Source organism: Helianthus annuus, chromosome 11 (assembly GCF_002127325.2).
Source record: "Helianthus annuus cultivar XRQ/B chromosome 11, HanXRQr2.0-SUNRISE, whole genome shotgun sequence".
Classification (NCBI taxonomy): domain Eukaryota; kingdom Viridiplantae; phylum Streptophyta; class Magnoliopsida; order Asterales; family Asteraceae; genus Helianthus; species Helianthus annuus.
The window spans coordinates 49101850-49129344 of record NC_035443.2 but is presented as its reverse complement, the minus strand read 5'-3'; the positions used below and the strand labels follow the sequence as shown (position 1 = coordinate 49129344).

The following is a 27495-nucleotide window of genomic DNA, read 5'->3' as shown; positions in this document are numbered from 1 at the left end:
GTGGTTTCGTGCCATCTGGTCTGCCACGTCACCTATCTCCAGGCACTCTTTATTGTATCGGACGACGAATGCTTCGAGCGATTCGTCGTCTCTTCGCCAGATGTTCATGACGTCCAACGAATCACGTTCGTGGCGTCGCTGCTGGCTAAAATGGGCGAGGAACTTGGTACGCAAGTCCTCGAATGAATCCAGTGGTCCCACTGGCAAAGAATCGAACCATGCCCTGGCCAGGCCCGTAAGGGTCTGGGGGAAAAAATTACACCAAGTGGGTTCATCCCACTGGCCGTTGATGCCCGCGCCCATGAAGATGTTCATGTGGTCGTCCGGGTTGGTCGAACCACTGTATTTCCCAACGTTGAATAGGAACTTTGTCGTGGTGACATGGGCGTTGGCTATCCGCGTGCCGAACTTGGAATTTTCGGCCGCTGCCTTTGGCCTGTATGGCTCGTTCGCAGGGCGCTTTGCCGCCCTAAGGTATGTGTTGCGGGGGTGACTGGGAGGAACATAGTTGCGTCCTCCCGGTCTGCTGCTGGTGTCATGCGAATCACCGCGGTAGCTATGGTCGTCAGGATCGGTATGACCGTACCCTTCGGTGTATGGTTGCGGGCCCAATCGGCTCTGAATGCCTGGGCCGCGTCGGGAGGTTGACCGCCTCCTGTCCTCGCCATGGGGGCCAAGGCGCGTATGCACCGGTCCTCTGGTATGGGACCCGTATGAGGAATCATCCTCGTTGAGGGTGTGGACCGAACAGTAAGACGATCCTCGTTCTTCACGTCGGCTTCTTGAAGCCGGGCGTGAATGTATCCTGCCGTCGTATTGTAAAATACGCTCAACAGGGGTGTGCGGTGCTGGGGGAAGCCCAGCTCGTATATTCGCTTCAGTACAAGCGCGGTTGTATGCTGCGGTCAGCATGGCTGCCTGCTGCTCGTACCAGGTATGAACGGTCATGCCTGGTGGGATCACAGATGGGAACTGTGATAAGTCATGTCCAAACATAAAGGAGGGACTCCTTTGTGTGGACGTACCGATGTGTCCGGGTTGGGAGGTCGAGGCATTGACCCCTACCGGGGATGGGATTGGAGGATTTTGGTTACCCGTAGTGTTGTTTTGGTGATCAGTCATGATCGTGAGAGAGGAAAAAGGATGGTTTAGAAAATGCTAAGAGTAGCGGTGGGCGCCAATGATGAAACAATGGTTAACCGGGCAGGGTTAACACACTGGTCTCGTCAAGAAGGGTTAATCCCTTCCTCTCGAGGATCGCTGGCTGGATCACCGGTGGTTGATCTCATGCACAAGGAAACAAGCCGTGACTCGTAACAAGGAGGATGGGGTGGGGGGTGCTCCTTGTTACCACTCTCCGGCGTGAGAATCAGTAGTTTGCTTGGGAAGCAAAGTAAGATAGTAGTAGTAGTGAGAGAGTTGTGAAGAGATACCTCAAACCTGGTTTGGGGTTGGTATTTATAGCCGAGGAGTGAAGGAGGATGATGATGGATGGACTGACGACGTGCTGCACCTTTGCAGGTGTGTCAGGCTTGTCGGTTGTGGAGGTTACGCCACGTCAGTCCATTGCTTACGTAGCTCTGACAGGTAACTGCCATTGGTGCCACTTGCACTGTGGTGTCAGTCCCACTTGTTTGAGTGCATAGGATGCGGCGCAAGCCGCATCGCTACGTGCGGTAACATCTGAAGTTACCGCGTCTCCTACTTGTGATTAAGGAATACGCGAGATGCGGTGCTAGCCGCATCGTCGTCCGCGGAGACTATTTGCCTGCATCCCTTGTCGTGACGAAAATGCCCATATGGTGCGGTGTCAGCCGCACCGTTACGTTCATCTTCTTTTATGCCTAAGGTAAGGCTTTCTTGTATTGATAGAAGTGTTCACTGGATGCGGTGCGATGCCGCATCGCTGTGAATACTTCCGTTTTCGTACACCAGATGTGATGCTCTGTCGCATCACTCTACCGTTCTCATATTCCATGTAAGTCCTCCTTCGTTACTAGATAGATTGGATTCAATCCTTGTGCTGACGCGTTCTCGCATGGGCACAAGTAGGTTGTTAGCTAGTGGGGGTTTTGATAAGGGTAATGGTCACTCGCGGTCGATGCTGACGCGAGATCTGGGACCATACCCCTTCAAATGCCCAGATAGTCCCTGTGGTTTGGCCTTTTTTCACATTTAGTCCCTAACTTTCTAAAATTACCACTATAGTCCTCAACTTTTCAATTTTGGTTCCCGAATAGTCCCTGAAACGAATGGGGGTTATTTTTACCAGTTAAGTTGGTGTAAAATGACTATAATACCCTTAATATCAAAAATAACTATTAAGTCATTAAAATAAGATAATTAATATATTAATTCAGGGACCCAAACACTCTCACCCACACACATAAAACCCAGGTCATAAACTTCCATCTTCTTCACATGCCAAAGCAAACCATAACCCCATCTTTCTCTCGTCTGTATGATACCAGCCTGGCGACCGGAGAGAAGTCCGGCCGGCGCCGACCATGTTAACCGACTGACAACACCCTCCTAAACCTCCTCTCTTCATCACCTTTATGTACCAGTTCACACACACCTCTGATTGTAGAGAGAGACTGTTCGAAGGAGAGAGTGAGCGGCAGAGATCGAAGACGGAGAGAGGGAGATCCGACGGCAACACCGCCATCTGCGTCGGCGGCTTTGAATGTTTTCCGGCGACTGATGTTGAAGACGATGCCGGTAGTTTCACGGTAAAACCCCCCGTCTCCTTTTATTTCGTTCTTTTTCTTCTTTTCTGAAGATTAATGACGATTTTTGTGGCTTCTCCAAAAATCTGATGATGTTGGACGATGGAGCTACGCCGGGTTGGTTATGATGGTAGATGATGATGATGGAAACAAGTGGTGATGATAGTCGTGGATTGTTATTAGGGTGGAAAATATGGTAAAGGTGGAGGTTTGCGGTGGTTGGTGCGTCAGAGGTGGGTGGTGAGGTTTGTAGGAGGTGAAAGGGGATGAGTGGTGTGTCGGAGGTGGGTGGTGAGGTGTGTCGGAAGTGAAGGTGGAATGGTGGCTGATGGTGAGGGAAGATGGTGAGGTGTGTCGAATGTGGGAAGGTGGGAAGGAGACAGGTTGGGTTCAGATGTTGGTGTATGGGTAGCTGGTTGGTTTCAGGTGGAGATGGTGAAAGTGAAGATGATGAAGTGGATGGGTCCCACATAAATCTCTAAGTATATATCTTTTAACTTTTTAGTATTAATTTAACACTAAGGGTATTTTTGTAATTTTACACTCACTTAACAACAAAAACTAACCCCTATTCGTTTCAGGAACTATCCGAAAACGAAAATTAAAAAGTTGGAGACTAAGATAATTTTAGAAAATTAGAGACTAAAGGAGAAAAATGATAAAACCACATAGAGTATCCGGGCATTTAACTCCAATAAAAAAAACAAAGTAGTTTAATGTGTAGCATATTCATTTTAGGGTATTTAGGACCTAGATCATTTTCCAACGGCGTCGTTTAATAATAAGAAGTATGAATAAAGAGAAGTCAGTGGCCTGCATTAGTTATCCTTAAACCCTCAAAATCACCAACGCCGCCGTATTGCAGATGGATGAGGGTTCAAATCGCTCGTAACTTCTTCTTCCCCTTACCCTTCGATCATCATCTCCTTAAACTTCGCCCCAACAATAACCTTTTCCGCCGCTTCAATCAATCAACTCTTGTTTCACCACTACCAGAATCTTTCACCATGGGTTCGCAACCAGCAACGGACCTCGAGTGGCCCGCTAACAAAGTTAGAGATACGTTTATTACCTTCTTCCAAGATCGAGACCATCGTTATTGGAAATCCAGCCCGGTTGTTCCGGTCAACGATCCCACTCTTCTGTTTGCCAATGCCGGTTTGTTATTCTCTTGATTGTTTTTGCCTATTTTGACCTAATTTTGTAGCTTTTGTATTTGAATAATTGTAATTTAGGAATTAATCTTTTGAAATGAACTATTATCATTGTTGCTTGCAGGATGATTGTGTATTTGAATTTGCTTAATTGGTTTTATCTTATTATTGTTTTCATATTTGAAGAATTATAATTTAGGAATTAGTTTTTTGGGATTTAGAAATCGATCATGTGTTTATGTCTGAGGTATTACACACTGAAAGTTTGATTTTTGTAATTCCAAACTGGCAGTCTTTAAACTTGTTGTATAGTGATATGTAATTTGTAGCAAAATGAGTTTACTGTCGAGATCAAGAAGCTATAGGTTTGACTTCAAAAGTCAAATTGGTGTTTTATTTTTAGAACAATGGAGTATCTTGTAATTAACTATGTTAAGCTTTCGATAGATGCTTACACGAATATTGAACATTTGGTTGTGCTTTAAAAAGTGATTCTTGCAAATCGGAGAATCAGAATAAAGTAATTTGTTTTCTTAACACAATTCATTACCTAATTTTCCAAATCAGATGTTTTTACTGGAAGCAGCCTCTCTATTCCTACGGGGTAGAGGTAAGGCTGTCTACATCTTACCCTCCTCTTCAGACCCTACCTTAGCTTTGCTATTGGTGGGATTTATTGAGTACGATGATGATGAGTAATTAATAAATTAGAATTCTAATCTGATCCCCCGAACACTAACTCACCAACTACTTTTCATATAAGTTGATTCTTATATTTATTTATTCATTTTTTAATTTGCAGGAATGAATCAGTACAAGCCTATTTTCTTGGGTACTGTTGATCCTAACACTGAATTAAGCAAACTGAAGCGTGCCTGCAACACCCAAAAATGCATCCGAGCTGGCGGGAAGCATAACGATCTTGACGATGTTGGCAAAGACACATATCATCACACCTTCTTTGAAATGCTCGGTAATTGGTCATTTGGTGATTACTTTAAAGAAGAAGCCATCGGTTGGGCTTGGGAACTTCTCACAACGGTAATGATAAATCTTTATCACATTTTAAAGTTTTATCATGATTTTCTCTCTCATATTTATATGGGTTTTGTTTATTAATAAACAGGTTTATAAACTACCGACTGATCGGATATATGCTACTTATTTTGGTGGTGATGAGAAATTGGGCCTTCCCGCTGATAGTGAAGCTAGAGATATATGGCTCAAATATTTACCATCTGCACGGGTTCTGCCATTTGGTTGTAAAGTAAGTTTTTCATTAACTCTTATTATATTAAACTGTCTTATCTGATCAGTTGTCTTTCTTGTTTATTCATTTTTTTTACTTTGTCGCAGGACAATTTCTGGGAGATGGGTGACACCGGACCTTGTGGGCCCTGTACTGAAATACACTTCGATAGAGTCGGTGGCCGTGACGCTGCTGGTTTGGTTAATAACGATGACCCTACATTGATCGAAATATGGAATAACGTGTTTATTCAGGTAAAAGGTTCTTGTATCTGGGTCTTATGTGTAAACATGTATGGTTATTATGCTTAGGCCTGTAAACGAACCGAATGTTCATGAACTGTTCATGAACTTGTTCGGCGGGGCCAGGAAGTTCGTTTAGTTAATAAACGAACGAAGATGAGCACAATTTTTTGTTCATTTAATTAAATGAACGAACATGGTCACACGTTTTGTTCGTTCATTTATGTTCGTTTATTTACATTTGTTTATGTTTGTTCGTTTATGTTCGTTTTTAATTTAAATACAGTACTCAGTAGTAGTTATATTTATATAAATATTAAACATAAAAGGAACTTTCTAACTACTTATATATAATAAATATAACTTATTGATAATTGGGCTTTCTGGTAATAAGTATGGGTTTTCCAATGGATGCTATCGTATTTAACCACTAATTTATATAACAAATCATTATATGTTTGTTTATGTTTAGTCCATTATCTTCATTTGTGTTGTTTATTGTTTGTTATATTATGTTCATATAAGTTTGTTTGTTTACGTTCGTGAAGTGTTCATTTAGGTTTTAAAAGAATGAACATAAACGAACACGAACATGCCCATTTTCCTAATAAACGAACATGAACAAAAAACGTGTTCGATTATATGTTCGTGTTCGTTCGGTTCATTTACAGGTATTTATGCTTCATTTATCGTGTTGACAGTTTAACAGGGAAGCGGACGGTTCTTTAAAACCTCTGCCTGCCAAACACGTGGATACTGGAATGGGTTTCGAAAGATTAACGTCAATTCTTCAGAACAAAATGAGCAACTATGATACAGATGTTTTCATACCTATATTTGATGCTATCCAAGCGGTAATACAAATATGATATAAACAGTTAAACACTCCGAGTTTGCATATGTTAGTATAATATGCATTTCTTGACTGCCATGTAGGCAACTGGTGCTAGACCATATTCGGGCAAAGTGGGCCCAGATGATGTCGATGGGATTGACATGGCATACAGAGTAGTTGCTGACCACATCAGAACTCTTTCATTTGCCATCGCAGACGGTTCTTGTCCAGGTTGATATGGAAATCTACCACCTTTCTGTTTTTCATTTATAGTTTAAAAAACCTATTTTTAGCGTCGATCAATTGTGCAAATAACTTTTGTTTTTGTCAAAATTCTTGTTTTTACAGGAAATGAAGGGCGTGAATATGTTTTGAGGCGCATTCTTCGCCGAGCTGTACGTTATGGGACAGAAGTACTGAAAGCACAACAAGGATTTTTCAACGGGTATCTGTCAAATTAATAATATATTGTATATTATTATTATTATTATAGTCGTAGTTTTTAATAATTATTGTCATGATGGATATAGATTGGTAAAAGTTGTGGTGGATGTAATGGGCCATGTTTTTCCCGAGCTAAAACAACAAGAGGCGCGCATTAAAGAGATTATAGCTGAAGAGGAAGCAAGTTTCGGGAGGACTTTACTTCATGTAAGCTTTATATTTCTTTCTGTTAACTTTTTTGTTATGATGGAATCGTACGACTCACCTATTTTACACGAAAAACTGAGAGTTAAACTGAAAAAAATGTAAAAGGGCTGTGATTTAATCTACTTCAATCGTTTTTTATAGGGAATTGAGAAGTTTAAGAAGACAGCTCAAGATGTTCAAGGAAAGATATTTAGTGGACAGGTTAGTTTTCATTTTCATTTTTTTATTGGCTTTTTTTTCCAATCATTATTTATTATTCAATAAGTAGTCAGTTGATACTTTTGTTGGCACATTCCTGTTTTTGAGATGTAATTAATTACTTACGGGAATGAATTATTGATTTTTAGTTGTACATTTTTTATCCATCTTTTTAAACAAATTTCTGGGGTGCAGGATGCGTTTGTTTTGTGGGATACTTATGGATTCCCATTGGATCTGACTCAGGTGTGTGGAGAATTCTTTTGAATTTATTCTTTTCTGCAAGTTTTGTTGTATTATTAACGTTAAGTTTTCTTATTTCAGTTGATGGCAGAAGAAAGAGGGTTGGTAGTTGATGTTGAGGGCTTTAATATCGCTATGAACGAAGCTAGAGAACGATCAAGAAACGCCCAGAATAAGGTTTTCATCAATTTGTTTTCATGTATATATATATTTGTGTCCATATAATATTACTTACTGAGAAACCATTATAAAAGTTTATAAACAATTATTTATTTTTTCTAGCTTATCGATGTTCCTCAATTACTAATGTAATATTATTGCAGCAAGCCGCTGTTACAATCGTCATGGACGCAGATGCCACCTCAGCGCTGCATAAGAGAGGCGTGGCTACAACAAACGACAGTTTCAAGTTTACATGGTTTAAGGTATGTAGACACGCCAGTTCTGTTCACTTGTATATCTTAATAACTCACCATTAAGTATTAAGTATTTATTTGTCAACTCAGCACTGCACTAACGCTTACATTTCGAGCAATTTCAGGACCACAAAAGTGTGATAAAAGCCATTTACACAGGCTCCGAGTATGTGGACCGTGCTGATGCTGGCGATGACATCGGCATAATTCTCGAGAGCACTAGTTTTTATGCTGAGCAAGGTGGTCAGGTTAGTGCTGGATATGTAACATATGTTACAAAATCGTTGTACCATACGGTCTACATATTTTTCTCCTTTTTTCTTTGTACAACTTTGTATATTCAATATTTCAATTCGGATACGGTTTTCTTGGATTTTAGATATATGATACTGGACTACTTGGAGGCCCATCTGGATCATTTGAAGTCTGTAATGTTCAAATTTACGGTGGTTTTGTTCTTCATCTTGGTAAAATTAGTGGGGAGTCGGCTCGGTTTAACGTCGGTGATGAAGTAATTTGTAAGGTAAGTTGCTGACATAAGAGCTAATAATAGTGTCTTGGATTTCGTGTTTCATCTTTTCGGGAATCATGTTTAGGTGGACTACGAAAGGCGTCAACGCATTGCTCCCAATCATACATGTACACACATGTTAAATTTTGCTCTCAGGGTAATCCAAATACGACAATCGTCTAATCTTTACTGTCAGCTAAATTAATCGTTTTCAGATTTCTAACATTATAATATGTTTGCAGGAAGTACTTGGGAGTCATGTTGACCAGAAAGGATCCATTGTTCTTCCAGAAAAATTAAGGTTTGACTTCTCCCACGGTAAACCCGTAAAGCCCGAAGACCTTCGTAGAATTGAATCGATCGTGAATGAACAAATTAAAGCTGAGCTGGAGGTTTCTGCAAAGGAGGCAAGCCTTACTGATGCAAAACGAGTAAACGGTTTGCGTGCTGTTTTCGGTGAAGTAAGCGGTCTGAAATAAACGTTTGTTTTTATATTTTCATATATACAAAATACACAGATGCTATAAATCGATAATTACATTTCCGGTACAGGTGTACCCTGATCCAGTTAGGATTGTTGCCATTGGCCGACAAGTGGACGAATTATTGGCTGATCCTGAAAATGAACAATGGTCGTCAATATCTGCAGAACTTTGTGGCGGTAAACACATTTTAAAAAAATGTTGATTTTTATAAATCCTTTTTAATCTGTTAAGTGTGTTAAATTAAATTTTTATGAATAAAACTAGGGACCCATATTTCAAACACACGCGAGGCGAAAGCATTTGCACTTTTGTCTGAAGAGGGAATTGCTAAGGGGATTAGAAGAGTTACTGCCGTAACAACCGACTATGCTTTTGAAGCGATTAAAAAGGCGTCTGAGCTTGAGCGGGAAGTTGATCTCGCATCTAAACTGGAAGGAAGCCTGCTTGAACAGGTCCGCATAATTACATTTTAGATCCATGTACCTATAAATGTGTCGAGATCTGGGTTATGAGTTATTATCTACGAATGGGCCCAGCAGGTCAAACGGGTCAAAGTCGTTTAAACTGTATTCAAATGCATAAAACCCCCTATAGTCACTTTCTTACATAGAGTTTGATTAATTCTGTTATAATTAGAATTCCAACTTTTTTTGGGTAAAAAGGGCTGCTGACTAGGCCCACACTAAATTATCATGGTTTGAAACTGAGCCCGATTTGGCCCGTCCCGCAACGCACTCTATTTTTCACCTATATCTCTATTTATTTTGTTTTTTGGAATCTTTTTTCAGAAAGTGACATCATTAAATGGTCAAGTAGAGTCTGCCTCGATTCCAACCGCAAAGAAGGCTGATCTTAAGGCAAAAATCTCCGTCCTTCAGGTAACATAATTTTTATTTTTTGCAGTAATTATGTGTTCTATCAGATAATGAAATACAACATGATAATGTTTCTTTTATAAATTTAGAATCAAGTAATAAAGGCAAAAAAGAAGACTGCTGAAGAGAACATACGGAAAGCTGTTGAAGCTGCTACTAAGGCAGCAGAAGTTGCATCTTCCGAGGGGAAAGCCTTCTGTATTTCACAAGTTGGTGTAGGGTCAGACACTGCTGCTATTCGTGAAGCAGTTGTCAAAGTCATGGAGCAAAAGGTTGAGAAAAATATATTTTTTATTCAAGTTTCTTTCAATATTTTCGTTTTCTTAACATGTTTCGGTTTGTGGGCAGGGAATGGCGGTGATGGTTTTTACCACCGATGAACAATCAAAGAAGGCACTAGTTTGTGCGGGTGTGCCAGAAAAAAGCGATAAAAGCAACCAATTGAAGGTTTTAGATTGGCTCAAGGCTGCACTGAAGCCGCTAGAAGGCAAAGGCGGTGGAGGGAAAGGCGGTCTTGCTCAAGGCCAGGTAACTTGTTGACTCGATAGTGATAAAACAAAACCTATATGAACTAATTTATAACTAAATATGCTCATCATGACCTTATTTTGCAGGGGCCCGATATAAAACACATGGATGAAGCAATAGACGTTGCCAAGTCATTTGCAGCGCTCAAACTGGGCTGAAAGACAGAAATTTGTTGTGTTTGGCACAGACATTTGCACATGTTGACATGCAGAACCCGTAATGGGCACACATATACAAACCATGGTTTGTTTGGGTTATGACACGCTTTGATGTTTTATCTGTTTGACTAAACGTATTTGGATTATCTTTATTGATCTTTAAACCTCTACACAAGTAATATTGTTTGACCTCAAAATGTGTATTGGTTTTCGTACATGGTGGTAGGTAACCAACATTCATTGATGGGTAAAAGAATTGTTTAACTTTACTTTCTGGGCAAGGATATCATATTATCAAGTTCAAGAATTCCACAAGTTAGGTCATGGGATCTGTTATCGACTTAAACCATTGTAAGGTATGTGACTTGTCTCACATTGGTTGTATGGGCAACCAATATGGGGTATATATATCAAATGAGCTCTTTCATCAACCAGATTAGTTTTTTGGGTTGAGTTCTCTTGTTTAGTATGTAACATTGGTATCAGAGCTAGACTCGGAGTGGTGGCCTGGAAAGAGCCAGCCGTGACCAACGAGGATGTTGGCCCTTAAGGAGGGCCGATTGTTATGGAGCACGTATACAGTGTGAAATGAGGCATGTTAGTTATCGACATGAACCTATCGATACCGATGACTGCGGGTTGACTGCCCAAGGCAGTTCGCGATACACACTCACCACTGTGAGCCATGTAACTAATTGTCCTTAACAACCCCTGAGTGAACAGGTGCTGAGTCCAAACTATAGTACTATCGTTGCTAAGGCAGGTAGACAACATTCCATGTGTAAACAAAACAAACAAGCATTCATTAAGTCACGTATAACATGCGGTAACGGTTAACGTTAAAAGTATTGTGTAGTGTGTTTGATATGATTTAGAATAAGTAACGTATGTAACACCCAAAAGTGCGTAAAGCAAAAAGGGATCGAGTATACTCACAGCGATTGGTGGATTGAAGGGAGCGCTAGAGAGTAGGATTAGCCTGATTAGAACGATAGCATAACGATGAGTGGCGCGTAAAACAATACAAGTGTTAGTGCGAATGGTAGTTCGATCGGACAGCTGGTCGTTCGAGTGATAGTCCGCTCGGATGGTCATCCGATCGGATGACCTTTCGAGTGGATTGTTTCTTCCTTTGAGAAGGATGTGTTTGTGTATGATGGCTTGACTTTTGAAGTTTTTGTTGTAGCATTTAGAAAACGTAGAAGTATCTCTACCTTTCAGGCCGGTCGATCAGACGAACGTTCGATCGGATAACAACCCGATTGGTTGGACATTTTAGTGGAAACAAGTTCACAGTAGGACGGTCACTCGATCGGATAGTAGTTCGATCGGGTGACAACCCGTTGACATTGAACATGTTGAAAATTGTTTAAGTGTTGAAGTCTGATCATTACATGGTTGAGTGGTAGTCCGATCGGATGGTAGTCCGATCGGTCAGCCCTTCGTTCAATGTTCATCCTTCAAGGTTTTGGAAACAAAAGTTAAGTGTGGGACCTAGGTGTAGATCTCGGACGACATCCCGTCCTGGTTGTTCCGTTCGTCTTACACTTGGTTGTTTTTGATAGTTTGTCTTTTTATCGAGATGTGTTGATAGCGCATTAGACAACAGAAACCTTGTCAAGACTTAGTAACCTGATCGGACAAGAATCACCCAACTCCGACTAGTTAACTGTCCGAGATGGCGTTTCATGCCTAACCCGAGATCGTTAACCTCGTGGATAGAATCCAGATCTTGGACCAACACAACCACAAGAATGTGTAGGAAGTCGGTGCAAGCTCCGATTCTATCGGTTTTGAGTGCATTGAGTGTAAAAGAGTTGAAAGAAAGTTGGAAAACCTTCTCTCATTCCTTTTCACCGTGAATATGTTTAGATCTTTTGGAAGATCTTTGTTTGTTTATGTGAAAATCAGTTAGATCTAAGTTGTTCTCGGTGGATTGAGGCCAAAACATGAAGTTCTTCAAGAACACCATAATGACATCATCCTAGAACACCTCAAATCTAATGATTTCACGGTTAAAAGTTAAGATTCAAAAGATAGAAATGTGTAGAATCGAGTGTTGATCAAAGATGTACAATATTTAGGTTGAGATCTTACCGGAATTGAGAGAAATCGGGAAAAAAGTAAGGTTGAAGCGCTGGTCGGACGTCAGAGAGCAAAAGTGGAAAGTTTGATGTGGACAGGGGGTATTTATAGGGTTACCCAAAGTGGAAAGGAGCTGGTCGATCGGCTGGCAGCCCGGCCGACTAGCTGATCGATCGAGCTGTAGCTCGATCGAACTGCTGGTCGCCCGGTCGATCGGTCACTTGGTCTGAGCGTTCGGTGCGACGAGTTTTGCTGTTTCGATTGCGATTGCGAGCGTTGCGATGCGATAGAGTTTCTTATTCAAATTACTTTTAATCCCAACTACTATAACTAACATACAATCATCTTAAATTATTTGCGTTCAGCGTTTGCAATTCGCGTTTCGATTAATCACCACAACATAACATAAACAAACATGCATAAGTAACACATAAAAGGCACACACATATAAAATAATATCCAGAACGCGTAATTCGATCCGCAAGCGCGATTGCGATAAGCGATAAAGCGATAAAACCTTGCGATAAATATCGAACAATCCTCGATTATTAATAGATACTCCACATAATACAACTAACGTTAAGCATAAATTAGACTAACTACGAGTCAAATAAGTCAAAACAGGAATTGAGCAAGGAGTGACAGATCACAATTAGCAATCTTTTCTTCCTTTGACTTCAATCTTGACTTTGACTTTGACTTTCGAAACACGGGGTGTTACATGCAGTCTGCGGACCACATTTGCAAACATCTGTATGAGAAGAGGTGGACCAAATGTCTGCGGAGTGTAATAAAAAGAGTGTTTGATTATCTCACTTCTTTACCCCACATCTGCAAACTTTTTTTCCCTTTCTCTTCTCCCAAACCCCTTTCTCTTGAACATTTCAGATTTTCAAACCACCAACTCAAACCCACCATTAACACCAGCTTTTTCCTACCTACTATCATCAACTTTTTTGTGAAAATAAGAAACAGATTCATAGATTTTCAGGAATCGGAGCAAGCCAATTTAAGACGGATAAAAAAATTAGTAAATGTTCGATCAAAAACCAGAAACGAAAAGGTTCAGATTTGATTCTTCCTTCAACAAATTCAGCCATAACCCAAATCAAAAGTTGGAAACATCGATTTAATTGATGACAAAAAATGAAAAATTGAATACGTTCACCTGTACATGAAGATGTCTTTGATTTTACTCATCTCTCTAACTAGCGATTGAAGAAAGCTATCGCCTTTGATTCACAAGAAATCGAAGCAACCAAAGATTAAAGACTGTGATAAAGATTTTGATTCAACTGATGTGAAAATAAGAAACAGATTCATAGATTTTCAGGGGAGGTGTTGCCGGTGGCTGTAGAGGAGGAGGTGGTGACCAATGGCGTTGAGGTGGGGAAGGGGTGTGTGTTTTGAGATTAGGAGGAGTGGGGTGGAGAGAGAGTTGGGAGAGGTTAGAAGAGGTGGGAAGACATTGGACCATGTTTGCGTGGGGAAGAGTACACACAGAGGTTTGAAGACATTTTTTAATGAAATGTCTTCTAAAAAACAAACGGTCTGCAGAGCTAAACGTCTATGCATGATCTGCGCGGCGCAGATATAAGAGGTCAGAAGAGGTTTTTCTGAAAAACAAACACCCCTTTTTATTTAGGTGTGTGTCACACTTTCGTAACAAATCTACTCTGTAGGGACTACAGTTGTCAATATCATATTGTTCAAGGATGACACATTAAACCATGGAAATCAAAAGTTTTGAAGAAGAACTGCAATGACACCGAAATTCATCTTCCAAACATCACCAGTTCATCTATTTTCCAAATAATGGCAGACTTCGAACCACCTTCATTCTCGTTAGGTCTCGATTGTGACCTATTCGATTCAGAACCCCAAACAACTCCAGTTGTAACTCTAGATACAGATCCTTCTTCTTCCAACCACTTCTCTCTACCTTTTGCAACGTTCCAACACAACGGTCATGATTTTGAAACCCTAATTGTCGACGATTCGGAGCCTGAGTATCCGGATTCGCACCCGAACCAGAAGCGCCGCCGGCGTAGGCTCACCGGCGCCACGTCATCATCATCACCGGTGTCGGAGTTGCATTCTACAGCGGTTATTGATGATGAAGATATCAGTGTGTTCTCTTCACAGGAAGATAGGCGTAGAGGTGATAATTTATGCATATATTATTCATTCACCGCATAATGCACTTGTACTTGTACATATGTTGTAGGAGACTAGGATAGAACTACATAACTCCTTGTGTACCACATTAAAAGCAATAGGTATATACATTCGACGCGTTGTGAGAAATGTGAAAACCGTATAATACACTTCTACATAGGTTGTAGCCTGTAGGAGATAAATGTAACAGCCTTATGTAGCGCATTCAAAACAATAGGTGTACATGTATTATGCGGTTTACAACATATCAATTATTCTGAGATGAATGTGCCCATAGTTGTTAAAAGCCATCGCCTCTTGCGCCTAGGCCCATTTTTCAGGCGAGGCGAGGCAGTTGCGCTTTAAGTAGAAGAAATTGCGCTTTAATTCTCCAGGTGATGTTTCAGGAGCACATTCCGGCGCGATTCCTAGATTCCTGAGACTTTCCGGCCAAATTCTCTAAATTCCGACAAGATTTTAGCCAGATTTCTACTTTCATCCAAGGAAAACTACTTTTCTACACTAATATTTTAGAACTTTTGGTATTAAATAGATGATATAAGGTGTTATATAAAAGATTTTGTTAATTTTGTCTGAAGAATAGTTTTACTTTTTCTAATACATAATATATTTTAATTTTATTTCATTATGCACTTTATTTTTGTCAGACGCTCGCTTTTTTTGCGCTTAGGCCCTAGGCAAGGCCTATGCGCTTTGAGTCCGCCTAGCGCCTTTAATAACTATGAATGTGCCTTTATCGTACTTTACACACACACACTTGTGTGTGTGGAGGGCTGTGACCGAATCGAACATTCAGCGAACATTTTGTGAACCGTTCGGCAGGAAGTTCATTTATGCAGGGGCGGAGATAGTGTAGAAGCAGGGGTAGCACAGTCTATCCCTCAACCCCGTCTACGTAGTGTTTTTTTTGTTTTATACAAAGGATACCCCTAATCCCAAAAACATGGGATACCCCTAAATTTTTTGGGCTAGATCCGCCACTACGTTTATGTCCGTTCGTTTATTTAATGAACGAACACCAACAAGAAATTTCATTCGTTAAGCTAAACGGACAAACATGAACAGAGGATGCGTCCGTTTGTTTATGTTCGTGAACGTTCGGTAATGTTTTCATTTATGTTTGTTCACTTATAGATTTTTATATGTTATATTGGTTTTAGTTTTTTTTTTTTTATAAATTTTGAATATACTCCTTCTCCAACATTCCTCATTTGTGATGAGAAATGCAGATTTTATCCTAAAATGAATATATGTTTGCCTGTGTTTGTTTGTGTGCATGAACGTTCGTCTGTGTTCATGTATGTTCATGAACATTTGTTTGTGTTCTTGCGTTCGTTTGCGTTCCTTTATGTTCGGTAAGTGTTCGTGAACAGTTCATGAACACATTCATTTCCTTAATGAACGAACACAAACAAGAAATCTCGTTCAGTAAGCGTTCATGAACAGACTCATTCCTTAACGAACGGACACGAACAAGGCAATGTTCGTGTTCGTTTGGTTCGTTTACAGCCCTATGCGTGTGTATTGAAGAGCTGTAAGATCAGTATAATGTTAAACCCAACCAACATCTAGAAGGCAAATTATAATGAAAAACATACTTTTGAAACCAAACAAATTGATACTTCTGACACTAATTAGGTTTGAATTTCTTTGTATCAATCTTCTAATGCCTGCAGTTTGTGTGGTTGATATCAGATCAACATCTTCATACACAACACCATGTGGTCTATACCAGTTCGAATGACCGAGAGCCGGTGCCAGCATGCTGCATCAATGCAGTGTTTCCAAAGTTATCTGCCGGTACTCCTAGAGGATTTCATTCGACTGATTCTGACTCAGATTGTTATGATCCTGTTGTCAGTAGGAAATGCAATGGATCAGATTCGAATTCAAATCTTAGGAAGTTTGATGATCTTCCTCAACATGTAAAGAGAAAGCAAAATGTTTCAAATGCACGGGAAGATTTCCCAAATGCTTATTGTTACTTCTTTCATGATGATCCAAGGATCCAAGAGCTTGTTAGAAGTCGGCTACCTTATTTTTCCCCTTTGGGCAGCATGTTAAACATGGATCTTGAGCAGCCCGGTACAGCAAAGATTGATTATATGTAAACTCAGCTTGACTTTCTTTCATTATGTGGTTGAAATTTTTTTATGGAGTTTTATTGCACATTTTTGTCGGTGACATGTTTGTATTGGTCTTAGGGGACAATTTAGCTTCGGTGAAAGTTCAAAACAAGCTGCCAGAACTCTCACAGACAAGAAAAGTTCAACTAGCAGGAAAGATTTAAGAAAATCAAACACCGAAGAGATGTCACATGGTTGGGTGAATCCAAAGCTTGGTGTTGATAAAGTGACAACAAAAGGAGCTGCGAAAAGAAAGGTTCATACAGCTCGCCAAAGTGCTGGTCATTGGATAACTGGTTCGGATGGAAAGAGAGTAAGTTGAAATGTTGAATATCCCTTTAAGTGTTTAAAATACTCGATTTAATATTTGTATAATATTATGCGATTGTATGATAATGTCATTCTAAGTGCTTTTTAGAAGGGATTTGATTAGAGATGGCAGTTTAGACCGATTTACTTATGAATGAGGTTATTGTGGCGGTTATGAATTCATCTCTAACGGGTCAAATGGGTAAATTTATACCCGTTGAAAATCGCCCAATGTGTATTGTTAAAGCATACAACCTTATAAATCATGATATTCAACAAATTAGCTTATTGTTGTGATAATATGGTTTTTAATTCTTTATTATCTTATATTCTTATCTAGTAAATTATCATTTATTTAAAAATAGAAACTGGAAAAAAGAAATTACGGGTTAAAAGGGTATGTTTGGTTGGGTTGACCCGTAAATCTTTTTTTCCAGGTTCTATTTTATTTTTTTTATAAATGATAATTTACTAGACATGATAATAAAGAGTTAAAAAACCATATTATTACAACAGTAAGCTTGTTTGTTGGATAGAATGATTTATAAGGAAAATGGCAATCTTCAAAGACTGGCATATTATTTATTAACCGAACCAATTTTTTATCAATCTCAGGTCTATGTTGGTAAAAGCGGCCAGGAGTTGACTGGCCGAGTAGCATACATACAGTACAAAAAGGTATATGTGCTTGTATGTTTTTCATCCTACTATTTTAACTTTGTAAGTTATAAACTTATGATTAATGATCCTTCACAAATTTCACTTAATGCAATGTATGTTTGTATTTAAACTTTTGGCAGGAGAGTGGATTAGGGTTTAAAAAGGTAAAGAGAAAATCTGTTTCCAAGAAGAAGAAATGAATGATGTAGTAATATTTTATGATAGTGCAGCCTATGTAACTTTGAGAGCGCTGCTGACTACATGTATAAATTCTAAGCGACACGATACACCCTGAATCAAATTTTGACTTCTTACATAAACTTTTGATAAATGATTCTAAACGACTCGATCAGTGGACTCATCCTCGATGTCTTTACAAGTCTTCAAGTAAGAGGTTTGTGATGATCAACAGTCAACATCCTCCATGCCTTTTAATGAAGATCAAAGTCTTTAAGGTGGTCCACTATTTGCATATTTCTTCACTTTGGTATCTAGCCTATACCACTAAAGTTAATTATTGTAATCCATTTTTCTTTAAAATGCTTAACTTACACCAAATTCTTCTTTGACGGGGCTTGAACCCTTGCCTCAAAGGAGCAACACCTTAACTCCAATGGCTTTGCCAATTGAACTCAACCCCCCACCTAACTATTGTAAAACATTTGATCATGTTCGAACACATAAGAGTGGATCCGAGCTTCATCTTCTCATTTTGAACCAGCCTAATCCGTTAGTTTTGAAATCCACTTAAAAGAGGTTGATCACCTTTCCATATCAGTTCTTGTTTGAAAACACTTATGGAAGTATACTTGATAATTTAAAACTGTTCTTGGTCAATTTAGTAAATTAAGTCACCAAACTTCCATTTTTGGTCAGATTTAATCGATTTCTCCACTTCTTTTCCTCGAAAATAACAATCAAATTACCTTTGGATTTCATCCAAACTAGGGCTATCAAAACCGGTGCGTTGCGCCGGTGGATTCCCCATGCTGCGCGACAGGAATTTGATTGGTATCGCTTCATCTTGTTATGTTACAGTACAGATGCTCGTTATAACAACCAAAAAATGAAAAAAACAAATAAATCAAATCGTGATATGACCAAAAGAATATCAACATTTGATCTACATCGATTGAAAACAACTGTTTGGTAGGAATCGGTTCGGTTTGTTAGGATACCATCACGATACTAGCATGCACTCATATAGTTACAGCATATATAAAAAAACAAAATGTGCACTATATTTTGAATGCGACTTTGTTGTCAACAAAATTTGCAACGAAACGCCTGAAAAAATTAAGTAAAGTTACGAATTTAGTTTTTTTTTTTAAGTTAACAAACGCCAGTTATTAGAGAAAAAAATGTATAACATAAATGAAAAACAATAAAAAAAGTTGCCATATGGCAACTTCTTAATGTGCCAAGCACTATTCATTAGTTCGATACGACTTTTAGCGTTTTCTGTAGTAGGCTGGTGCCGTTTTTTATCTTTATGTACCGATATCGAACATGACCGTACCAGTGTTTTTGATACCGGTACTGGTTCTATACCGGTTGACACCAAGCTTATCTCAACCCGTGATACTAAAATTTTTCATTAAAGTTAATAAAAATATGAAAATGTATGAAAATTAATTAGTATTATAATATTAAAATAGTAAAAGTATTAAAAAAACTATATATTCACTATTAATAAGTTTGTATTATTAATATATACTAGGTTTAAAGAAGTTCGCCGCGTTGCGGCGAATTTCTTTTGTTATTTAGTCTGTGTTTACATGTGTTTTGAAATCACTACGAGCATGTTGCGAACGGAACTGCTGACAAGAATAAAACCCGTGGTCAGAAATGAGCAAATTGTTCTGTAACGATGTAGAAAAAAAACACTAAAAGATAACCGAAAGAAAATCAACCAAAAAAGTTGTATAGTAACGATGTTGTTCGTATGAAACCCGTGGTAAAAAATGAGCAAATTGTTCTGGGTATCGTTACCAAATTTGCTGAACCGAAAGATCTTAAGTACCAATTCGGTACCGACTTTTGGCGTTCCTGGTACAGGTTCACTACCGTTTTTTACCTTCATATACCGTAACCGGTATTTTCGGTATCAGTACCGATTCTGTATCGGTTGGCACCGAGCTCATCCCTACCCCTGAAACTAAAAAACTTAAAAGTTAAAAAAAAATCAATAAAAAAAAGTTGTACGATACCGTTGTTCGTACGGTAACCGTGATTAAGGATGAGCTGGTACCGGGTAGCAGCACCGAATTTCCTGAACGAAAAGATTTTCAATATCAATTCGGCACTAACTTTTGACGTTTTCTGTATTAGTGCCGTTTTTACCTTCATGTATTGATAACGAACAGGACCGTACCGATATTTTCGATACCAGTACTGGTTCGATACCGGTTGACACCAAGCTTATCCCAACCACTGATATTAAAAAAAGGATTAAAATTAAAAAGTAAAGAAAATAACTATTATTATAATATTAAAATAATAAAAGTATTAAAAAATTATATATTATTACAATAATAATAAAATCACTATCCATTTCATTTCGTTTATTAATATATAGTAATAATAATAGTAATAATTGATAATAAATTTGACTATAATCAATTCTCAAAAATAAATGATGGTTATAACACAAATTCCTCACTAGGTTAAAATCTATCAAGAACTCATACATATGTAATCTTGGTTAATTAAAATGATATATAAGCAACATGTTTTAATTAACATATGAGATGTTATTAAGCTATTAGATGTCTTATTTATTATCACTTTTTAGAAAGCATGATTTGTGTTTATAAATAAAACCACTTAAATCCTTCTAAAATTGAAAAAAAAAGGTTGTATAGAGAAGTTTGCCACAATGCCAATTTAAGTCCCTCAAGTAGCTTTGTTTGGACTTCAACCACAACAGCTGGATTTATTCAAATTAACCCTTCATTTTGACTTTTGTATACTTTTTTAGTACAACCAACCACAATAATGGAATCTAGTTTATACCAATACAATTATATGAGAATTTCTCAATTTATGATTAAAATAAATAAAAAAAATTTCTTTTATGATTTAAATAAATATTTCAGTAGATATATAAAAGTTTTAGGTTGTTACAGGTGATAATGGTTGAAAAGACGGTGGGAGAGATGGTGGTGATGGTGACGGTGTTGCTTAAGAGCGAATAGAGAGCAAACAGAGAAAATATAGAAAAGTCCAGAACAATAAGAGAGAATAGTGTGCAGATATAGACATTATACAAATGTCGAGAACAAATGAGAGAGGGGGTTGGGTGTTGAATTTGGTTTCAAAATAAGACCCACATTACTCTCTAAAAATCAAACTCTTTCTCCTTATTTTTCACGCCTTAAAAGAAATGGTGAAGATCTAATCCCTCAATCTAACGGTCCAAATTCATTCACTGCGCTTTAACTTAACGTAAACATCTTAACTCTTATTGGTCAACAAAAGCTATAGTGATATTAATACGTATATATAATGTTTATCTACCATATAGTTTATCCTTGCCTTTTTTGGTGACTAGAGACAAAAATTTTAAACAAGTATAGGTTTTATAAAGGGTGTAATGGTCATCTTCAACATATTAATGAGTTCATATGTATGCTCATGTGCACAAGTAGATTTATTTTAAACTTGTTATACAAGTTATTTCACCAAATCAAATTTTCAAAAAACTTGTGAATGCCAATTTACAAACAAGATATAACATAGAAAGTTTCTAGTAACCATCATATACATCCATTCAACCACCAAACCACACAGTGGCGGACATACAGTGTAAGTAGGGGCAACCTCCGCTACGGCTTGGCGCTCCGACGGTAGTGTAAAATTAGTGTAAATTTTGGAAAAATTTGACGTTTTTTCGATTTCGTTACTGCTTATTTATAAAACGTTACGGCTTAGCGGATTTTCTAGATCCGCCACTGAAACCACATGACTATAACTATTACTAGCTATGTTCAAATGCAACATTTTTGTTTGCAACCACCATACTTATCCCTTACGTAATCATTTTACTATTAAGTAAGGTTGTTTAAACATCCCTTCTACATATAGGGCATGATCCCTGCCTAATTAGCCATTCGTCGATGCACTTTACGTGAAATACATGTCTACAACTTGGTAGTTCCCGTCCTTCTTCTTTTATCTCGAAATCTTGTAAGCAAATTGCACAGTTTGTCTCGTCTCCTTGACTCGTCTTCAATGAGTTCTCAAATACGCGTTTTGGTAATCTCTTTATTGTGTCTTCAGATAACCCTCTTGTCCCATTGTTCTCCATTTCAAACATGTCACCAAAAGTTGTTTCCATGCCACTAGTCTGTATACATCACAAAAAAAAAACATATTAATATATGCATAAACATATAAATAGGTTCCCACATGGTTTTACCGATTCCCTTAACATAATTGTTCTTGGTTAAACCGGTTAGACTAGACATGTTTTGACAACTTTGTATACCAATAATGCAAAACACGACTTGCCCACAAAATTTATCAAGTACGAGTTTATTAAGACACAAAGTTGATCCAGCAGATGACTTAAAACAGATCAAACTTAAAATAGATATAACTTCCGCTCTGTTTGGATAGAAGCCTCTTTATGTGAATATGTATCTTTTATGTATTAGCTCTGTATAAATCGAGCTCATAAACTTTTATGTATGACTTTATATCAATTTCGTATCAAATCAAAAAATAATTGATAAAAAATAAAAGCTAAAATTCAACCTCAAAAAATAATAATAATAATAATAATAATAATAATAATAATAATAAAAAATAAAAGCTAAAACTGATCCCCTAAAAAACATAATTAGTTTAGGTTGTCCTTTCATATGTTTCCGTGTTTCGACCCCATCAAATGTTTGTAAGGGTGTAAGGGGCACTCCCCTAAGAGGGGAGGCCCCTCTCTTTAGCATAACCAATCCTCGTGTGCCACGTCAACTCCCTTCTTAAACTCCCCTAACACCCTAAATTGATGGCGGCACTCCCCTCTTAGATGACTTGGTTTTTTATTAAAAAAAAGGAAATTTCTCATTGGTCCAACCCTTCCCTCTCTCCTCCCTCTCTTCGGTGAATCCCCACCGATTTTGGTCCCCTATGTTGGTCACCGATTGATTGGCGGCACCACCACTCTTCGGTGGAGGAGGTCCCCGCATGGGGTCACTGACTACGCCCTGATCACCCTAAATCAAAGATTCAAGAATCTATGAACATATAAAACCAACCCCACCATGTGTAAAAAAAAATATAAACAGTTGGATCATATATATTTTATACAAATCTTTAATTTACCTGCCATTGATAAGCTTTAAGCATAGCCGGACTGACCCATTCAATGAACACTTTCCCGTTCAAAAGACTATGTAACAATGCTACCTGCAAATCATTTTACGTTAATTAATTGCGTATCTAATCTTATCAGATATGAGATCCGGTACTAATATATTTAACCTAATAAATGCACAAATAACTAGAATAATAATAATATTATTATTATTATTCTAGAGTTTTGAACCAGAGTAATTACATTACAACAAATGAACTAGTTCAAAACTATAGAGTAAGAATAATATTTGTACGTTTAGCACGTTAAATTTATTTGTACTACGTGTGCATGATGAGGTACAAACAAACAAGAACCTTGGAAAAGGGTTCGCCATTAAGCATCATGTCCATAACCTGCAACGCTGTGATCGCACCAGTGACTGCACCCACACCCGCACCACGTACTAAACCGGTTTCCGTGGTTTGCCCTTTTATTGCACCCGTGATTGTTCCAATGACCGCTCCTCCTGTTTCCGGGATTAAAATCTCGCTTGTAAGTTAAAATGAAAAAAAAAAAAAAAATAGAGAAGAATCAAGAAATGGGGAAGGAATATATAATAAGAAAGGAATTACCTAAAGCAAAAGCAAAAGTCATTAGAGCGTTGAAGAGTTTTTTTGTGACATGCCCAAATGTGAGATCAGCCATGAGAAAGATGATGCGGAGGGTGGGAGTGGATGGTGGATTGGTGTTAAAAAGCAGGGGAGAAGGTGCATTTATAGGGGGAGAGACTGGAAAACAGTGGAACACTTATTTAATATCAAAGAGTTTTAAAATATTATTATGTCATCAAGACTTTCTTTAGGTGTGTGTATATATATATATTCTAAATATTTACTTTTGATTTGACATCCATTTTTTTAACAACAAATTTGAATTACTGATAGATCATTGGAGTATTATCGTATCATCGAACTACCCGATCATATCCATATTCACTAGGCAATAATGCTTATATACGAATTCAAGAGAAAACCCAATAAATATGAGAAAAACCCTCCTTGTGGGAATCGAACCCAAGACTTATTGGTCGCAAAACTTTATCCACCCCCAAAATGCCACTAGGTTATAAAGCAACAGACAATTGTACTCTATATTTATAACAAACATAATCTAACTATATATAAAAGGAGAAGTAGAGCTGATGTAATTTTGCATACGTGTCAATCAACTAGATATGCCATGTAGGTTTAGCTGATGTCATAAATAACAATTAAATTTTCAATATATTCTATTAATTTTTTTTCTAATCATATAATATATAGAAAATATAAAATATATATTAGTGTGTTTTAGAGATATTGGGCGGAAATTTGAACTGCATAGGGAAGTGTTTTTTGCATTAATTGTTTCTGGCTCCATATGTCACTTATGAAATTGAAATTCAAACCTAAATTCTCTCATTCTCAACCACTTCTCATCCTCTGTTCTCTCTTTGGCGATCGATGGCGATTCAAGATATGCCTTTCTTAGTGATACCAGATCTCTCTATACGACGGCAGATCGAATGAGTTTCACCTCTCAAAATCTTCAGTTTCAGTGGATTCGCTCAGATCTAGGGTTTATCCGTACTGGTTCCATCTGTAAGTCTACCCGTACAGCCGTACTGATTGTTTGATGTTTTAGGGTTTATATCTGTATATGTTTTATTTGTTGTTTGTTTGAATAAGGTTTATTGATTCTTCTACTTCCTTTGTTCTGTTTACTGATTGGGTGCCATAGCCAAGATATTGAAGGACTCATCATGTTGTCATGGAAGTAGATTTTCAGACAAGGACATCAATTTATTGTTAAAATTTCTGAAATCATGGCCCTTTTAACGATGTTTGCAGGTGAGCATATTTTTCTTAGTTTAAAAGACTATGATTGTTTTAGGAATGATAAATACATGGTTTGACAATTGTATTATTGATGTTTTCTCAAGTGTTATGATGATGAAAATGTTATCTATACTGATTTCACAAACATATTACAACTGGCTGGTTTCTAGAATATGCTATGTAGTTTCGAAATTCAGATTGTTAATTGTTATGCTTTCTCCAGATATTCACTCATCAAATCACAAGATATTCACTCTGAATCTGCAGTCAATGATCAAGAGGAAGGATTGGGCCGATTGCGATCTCTCGCTAGACTTGAAACCCAAAAGGAATTCCTCAAAGCAACTATGCTGGCTGTTGATCGATGTTTAGTTTGTTGTTTTAATCGTTAGATGTTGTGTATGGACGCGGCTAATTTGTCATTTATACACAAATAGCATGTAACATGTTTGGTTAGTTGTTTTAATCGTTAGATGTTGTGTATTGATTTGATGATTGAAATTTTGTTTGTGTTAGGGTTGTACGTGGCTAATAGGGCGTCTGATAAGATCACTCAGTTGACGGATAATGTCTACATCTGTCGCTCTGGATCGGTAAATAATTTAATGCTTGAAGTCTTAGTTATTTGTTATTGTATGTGTATGTTGGAGTTTATAGGTTTAGTTGTAAGGATTACTTATATAGTATGTTAGATAAAGGATTGTTGTTGGTTTTGTTGATGTTGGTGAAGTGTTTAGCTTGTGGCTTTCGTTTAGGTGTATAGTGTGTGGTATAAACTGAACTCTTATTGGCATTGAGGCGTAATCTATACTTACTATAAAAGCTTGTGGCTTTCATGTTTTTTAGTGTAGTTATTTTGTCTTACTATGATGTTATAATATTTAGAAGCTGTTTTGGATTAATATTAAGAACTGTTTTGTTGTAGAAATATTAGATTTCTGTGATTTTCTGTCTCCAACGGCTGAAGAGCAAGTGTCACGTAACGCAGCGGTTGAAAGTGTTTCGGATGTTATAAAGTATATATGGCATGACTGCAAGGTATGTTTTTAAAAGAAGTTGTAAAATGGTGTTGATAGATACTAGAAAGATTCATGATTGAAGTATATATGGCATGACTGCTTTGTTAGATTTGAGGTTTTAGTTTTGTTTAAAGGATTATACGTTTTATGGATCTGATTAGAGTACTTGAAGTTTTATTAGTTTAGTTTATGTTACTTTTGGTCTAAATATGTGATGAAAGTGTTTGGTTTGATGATTATAAGCAGTGTAAGCATACAATGGAATTACGACACCTTTGGTAGAAAGATGAAGGCAGCTGGAACAAGTAATCATGGAGTGAGGTAAGCTTCATTTAAAATGTTATTTGTTTTGGATGATTTTGCCGGTAGAGTTTTATATATATTATCTTGGCACTTTCATGGATATACAACAGCCAAAGAAAGACGTGTATTCGGTGTGGGCCCTTCTGTCAGAACATGTGTCGGAGAGGGTCAAAAAACTGATGGTTGGTCTCCGATCGGAGTTCGGTGGACCTGAATTTGATATGTAGCCCACAGTGTGACCTCAAAAGTCAAACCGTCTACTGCTATTAGACTTCTAAGATCCAATAACTTTTACATAGTGGGCCGTGATCCAGCTGGCATGGGTCATCCGGTCGAGAAAAGAGATCTCTATAATGTTGACCATGGAAAGAAGGTACTTAGCATGGCTATCTGGACTTGAACGCTTAAACATTCTCCCTTTCAAGGTACTTGCTTCATAATTTCATCATCAAGTTACTTAGGGTCTGTTTGGATACAAAGTGATAGTGTGATACTATTTGAGTTACTCGAGTTTGCTATTTCAGGTGGCAGCGTATGACAAGACGTAACAGAAAATGGAATTCTTTGATCCATCTAGACCTCAGGATTTCCTCTTCATCTCGGGTACCAAGGTATATTTACCAAGAATAGACTTAACTTAAAATGTACACTTTAGCTGACTTTTGACCTGCCCAGACGCCGCAACGGGCACGGCTGCAGGCAAACGCAGCGGCGCGGCTGCCGCTAAAACTTAATCAGTCGTTATGCTTCTCTTGTGTCTAAACTTAATCAGTCGACAAGTTTAATGTAAATTTTAAGTATAATGCGAATGTGAATTCATTTAATAATTTCACATCATATTTTACATATAAACATAGACAAAAATTTTTATCATTATACTTATAATACTAACAACAACACGTCCATCAGACTCAATCTATGCAACCGGCACCAGCTGCTCCTGGTTCCAAATTGGGGACTTTGACTGCATCACGGTTCCTGATGTGTGTAAAATGCAACATATAAAACACATCAATTAAGGCATAAAACTAACCCTTTTTAAGTACTAATGTTGGAAAAAGAGTGTTTTTGTCTTCCTTTTGTATTTTCAGGATGAAATGAGCTCAAAATCACAAAAGAAGCAAAAAGACCACTAATTCTACCATAAATACAAGAAAAGGAACAAAAGAAAACTGCCCGGACCCTCAACGGCACCTCCCAAGACAAAGAGAAGAGAACAGAGCCTGAACACGCCCCGTGTCCAGTGAACACGGGGGCGTGCCCAGGAAGCAGCAGAAAAGACAAACCAGTAGAAGCTTCCATTGCTCACCACGGGGCCGTGCCCAGCGGACACGGGGGCGTGTTGAAAGTACAGCAGGCGCATTA

The 27495-nt window shown here is 38.0% G+C and overlaps 3 protein-coding genes across 3 annotated transcripts; 2 read left to right on the top strand and 1 right to left on the bottom strand.

Annotated features, from left to right (window-relative positions):
• Positions 1–3470: 3470 nt before the first annotated feature.
• LOC110890326 (alanine--tRNA ligase) lies at positions 3471–10543 on the top strand. Its single transcript, XM_022137922.2, has 22 exons — positions 3471–3887; positions 4686–4924; positions 5010–5150; positions 5240–5386; positions 6076–6228; positions 6311–6440; positions 6558–6654; positions 6740–6860; positions 7002–7061; positions 7254–7304; positions 7383–7478; positions 7625–7726; positions 7843–7965; positions 8097–8240; positions 8314–8385; positions 8471–8689; positions 8781–8889; positions 8978–9165; positions 9502–9591; positions 9678–9860; positions 9937–10116; positions 10203–10543. Exons 1-22 carry the CDS (start codon positions 3599–3601, stop codon positions 10272–10274), a joined length of 3006 nt encoding a protein of 1001 aa, XP_021993614.1. The 5' UTR covers positions 3471–3598; the 3' UTR covers positions 10275–10543.
• Positions 10544–14103: 3560 nt separating this feature from the next.
• Positions 14104–18112, top strand: LOC110890325. Its single transcript, XM_022137921.2, has 5 exons — positions 14104–14520; positions 16233–16644; positions 16742–16976; positions 17588–17650; positions 17773–18112. Exons 1-5 carry the CDS (start codon positions 14175–14177, stop codon positions 17830–17832), a joined length of 1116 nt encoding a protein of 371 aa, XP_021993613.1. The 5' UTR covers positions 14104–14174; the 3' UTR covers positions 17833–18112.
• A 3213-nt stretch (positions 18113–21325) lies between these two features.
• Positions 21326–23712, bottom strand: LOC110892044 (NEP1-interacting protein 2). Its single transcript, XM_022139422.2, has 5 exons — positions 23564–23712; positions 23306–23457; positions 22958–23041; positions 21593–21980; positions 21326–21417 (listed from the first exon to the last, which is right to left on the bottom strand). The coding sequence occupies exons 1-4, from the start codon at positions 23634–23636 to the stop codon at positions 21696–21698; spliced, it is 594 nt and encodes a 197-aa protein (XP_021995114.1). The 5' UTR covers positions 23637–23712; the 3' UTR covers positions 21326–21417; positions 21593–21695.
• Between the last annotated feature and the right edge of the window lie 3783 nt (positions 23713–27495).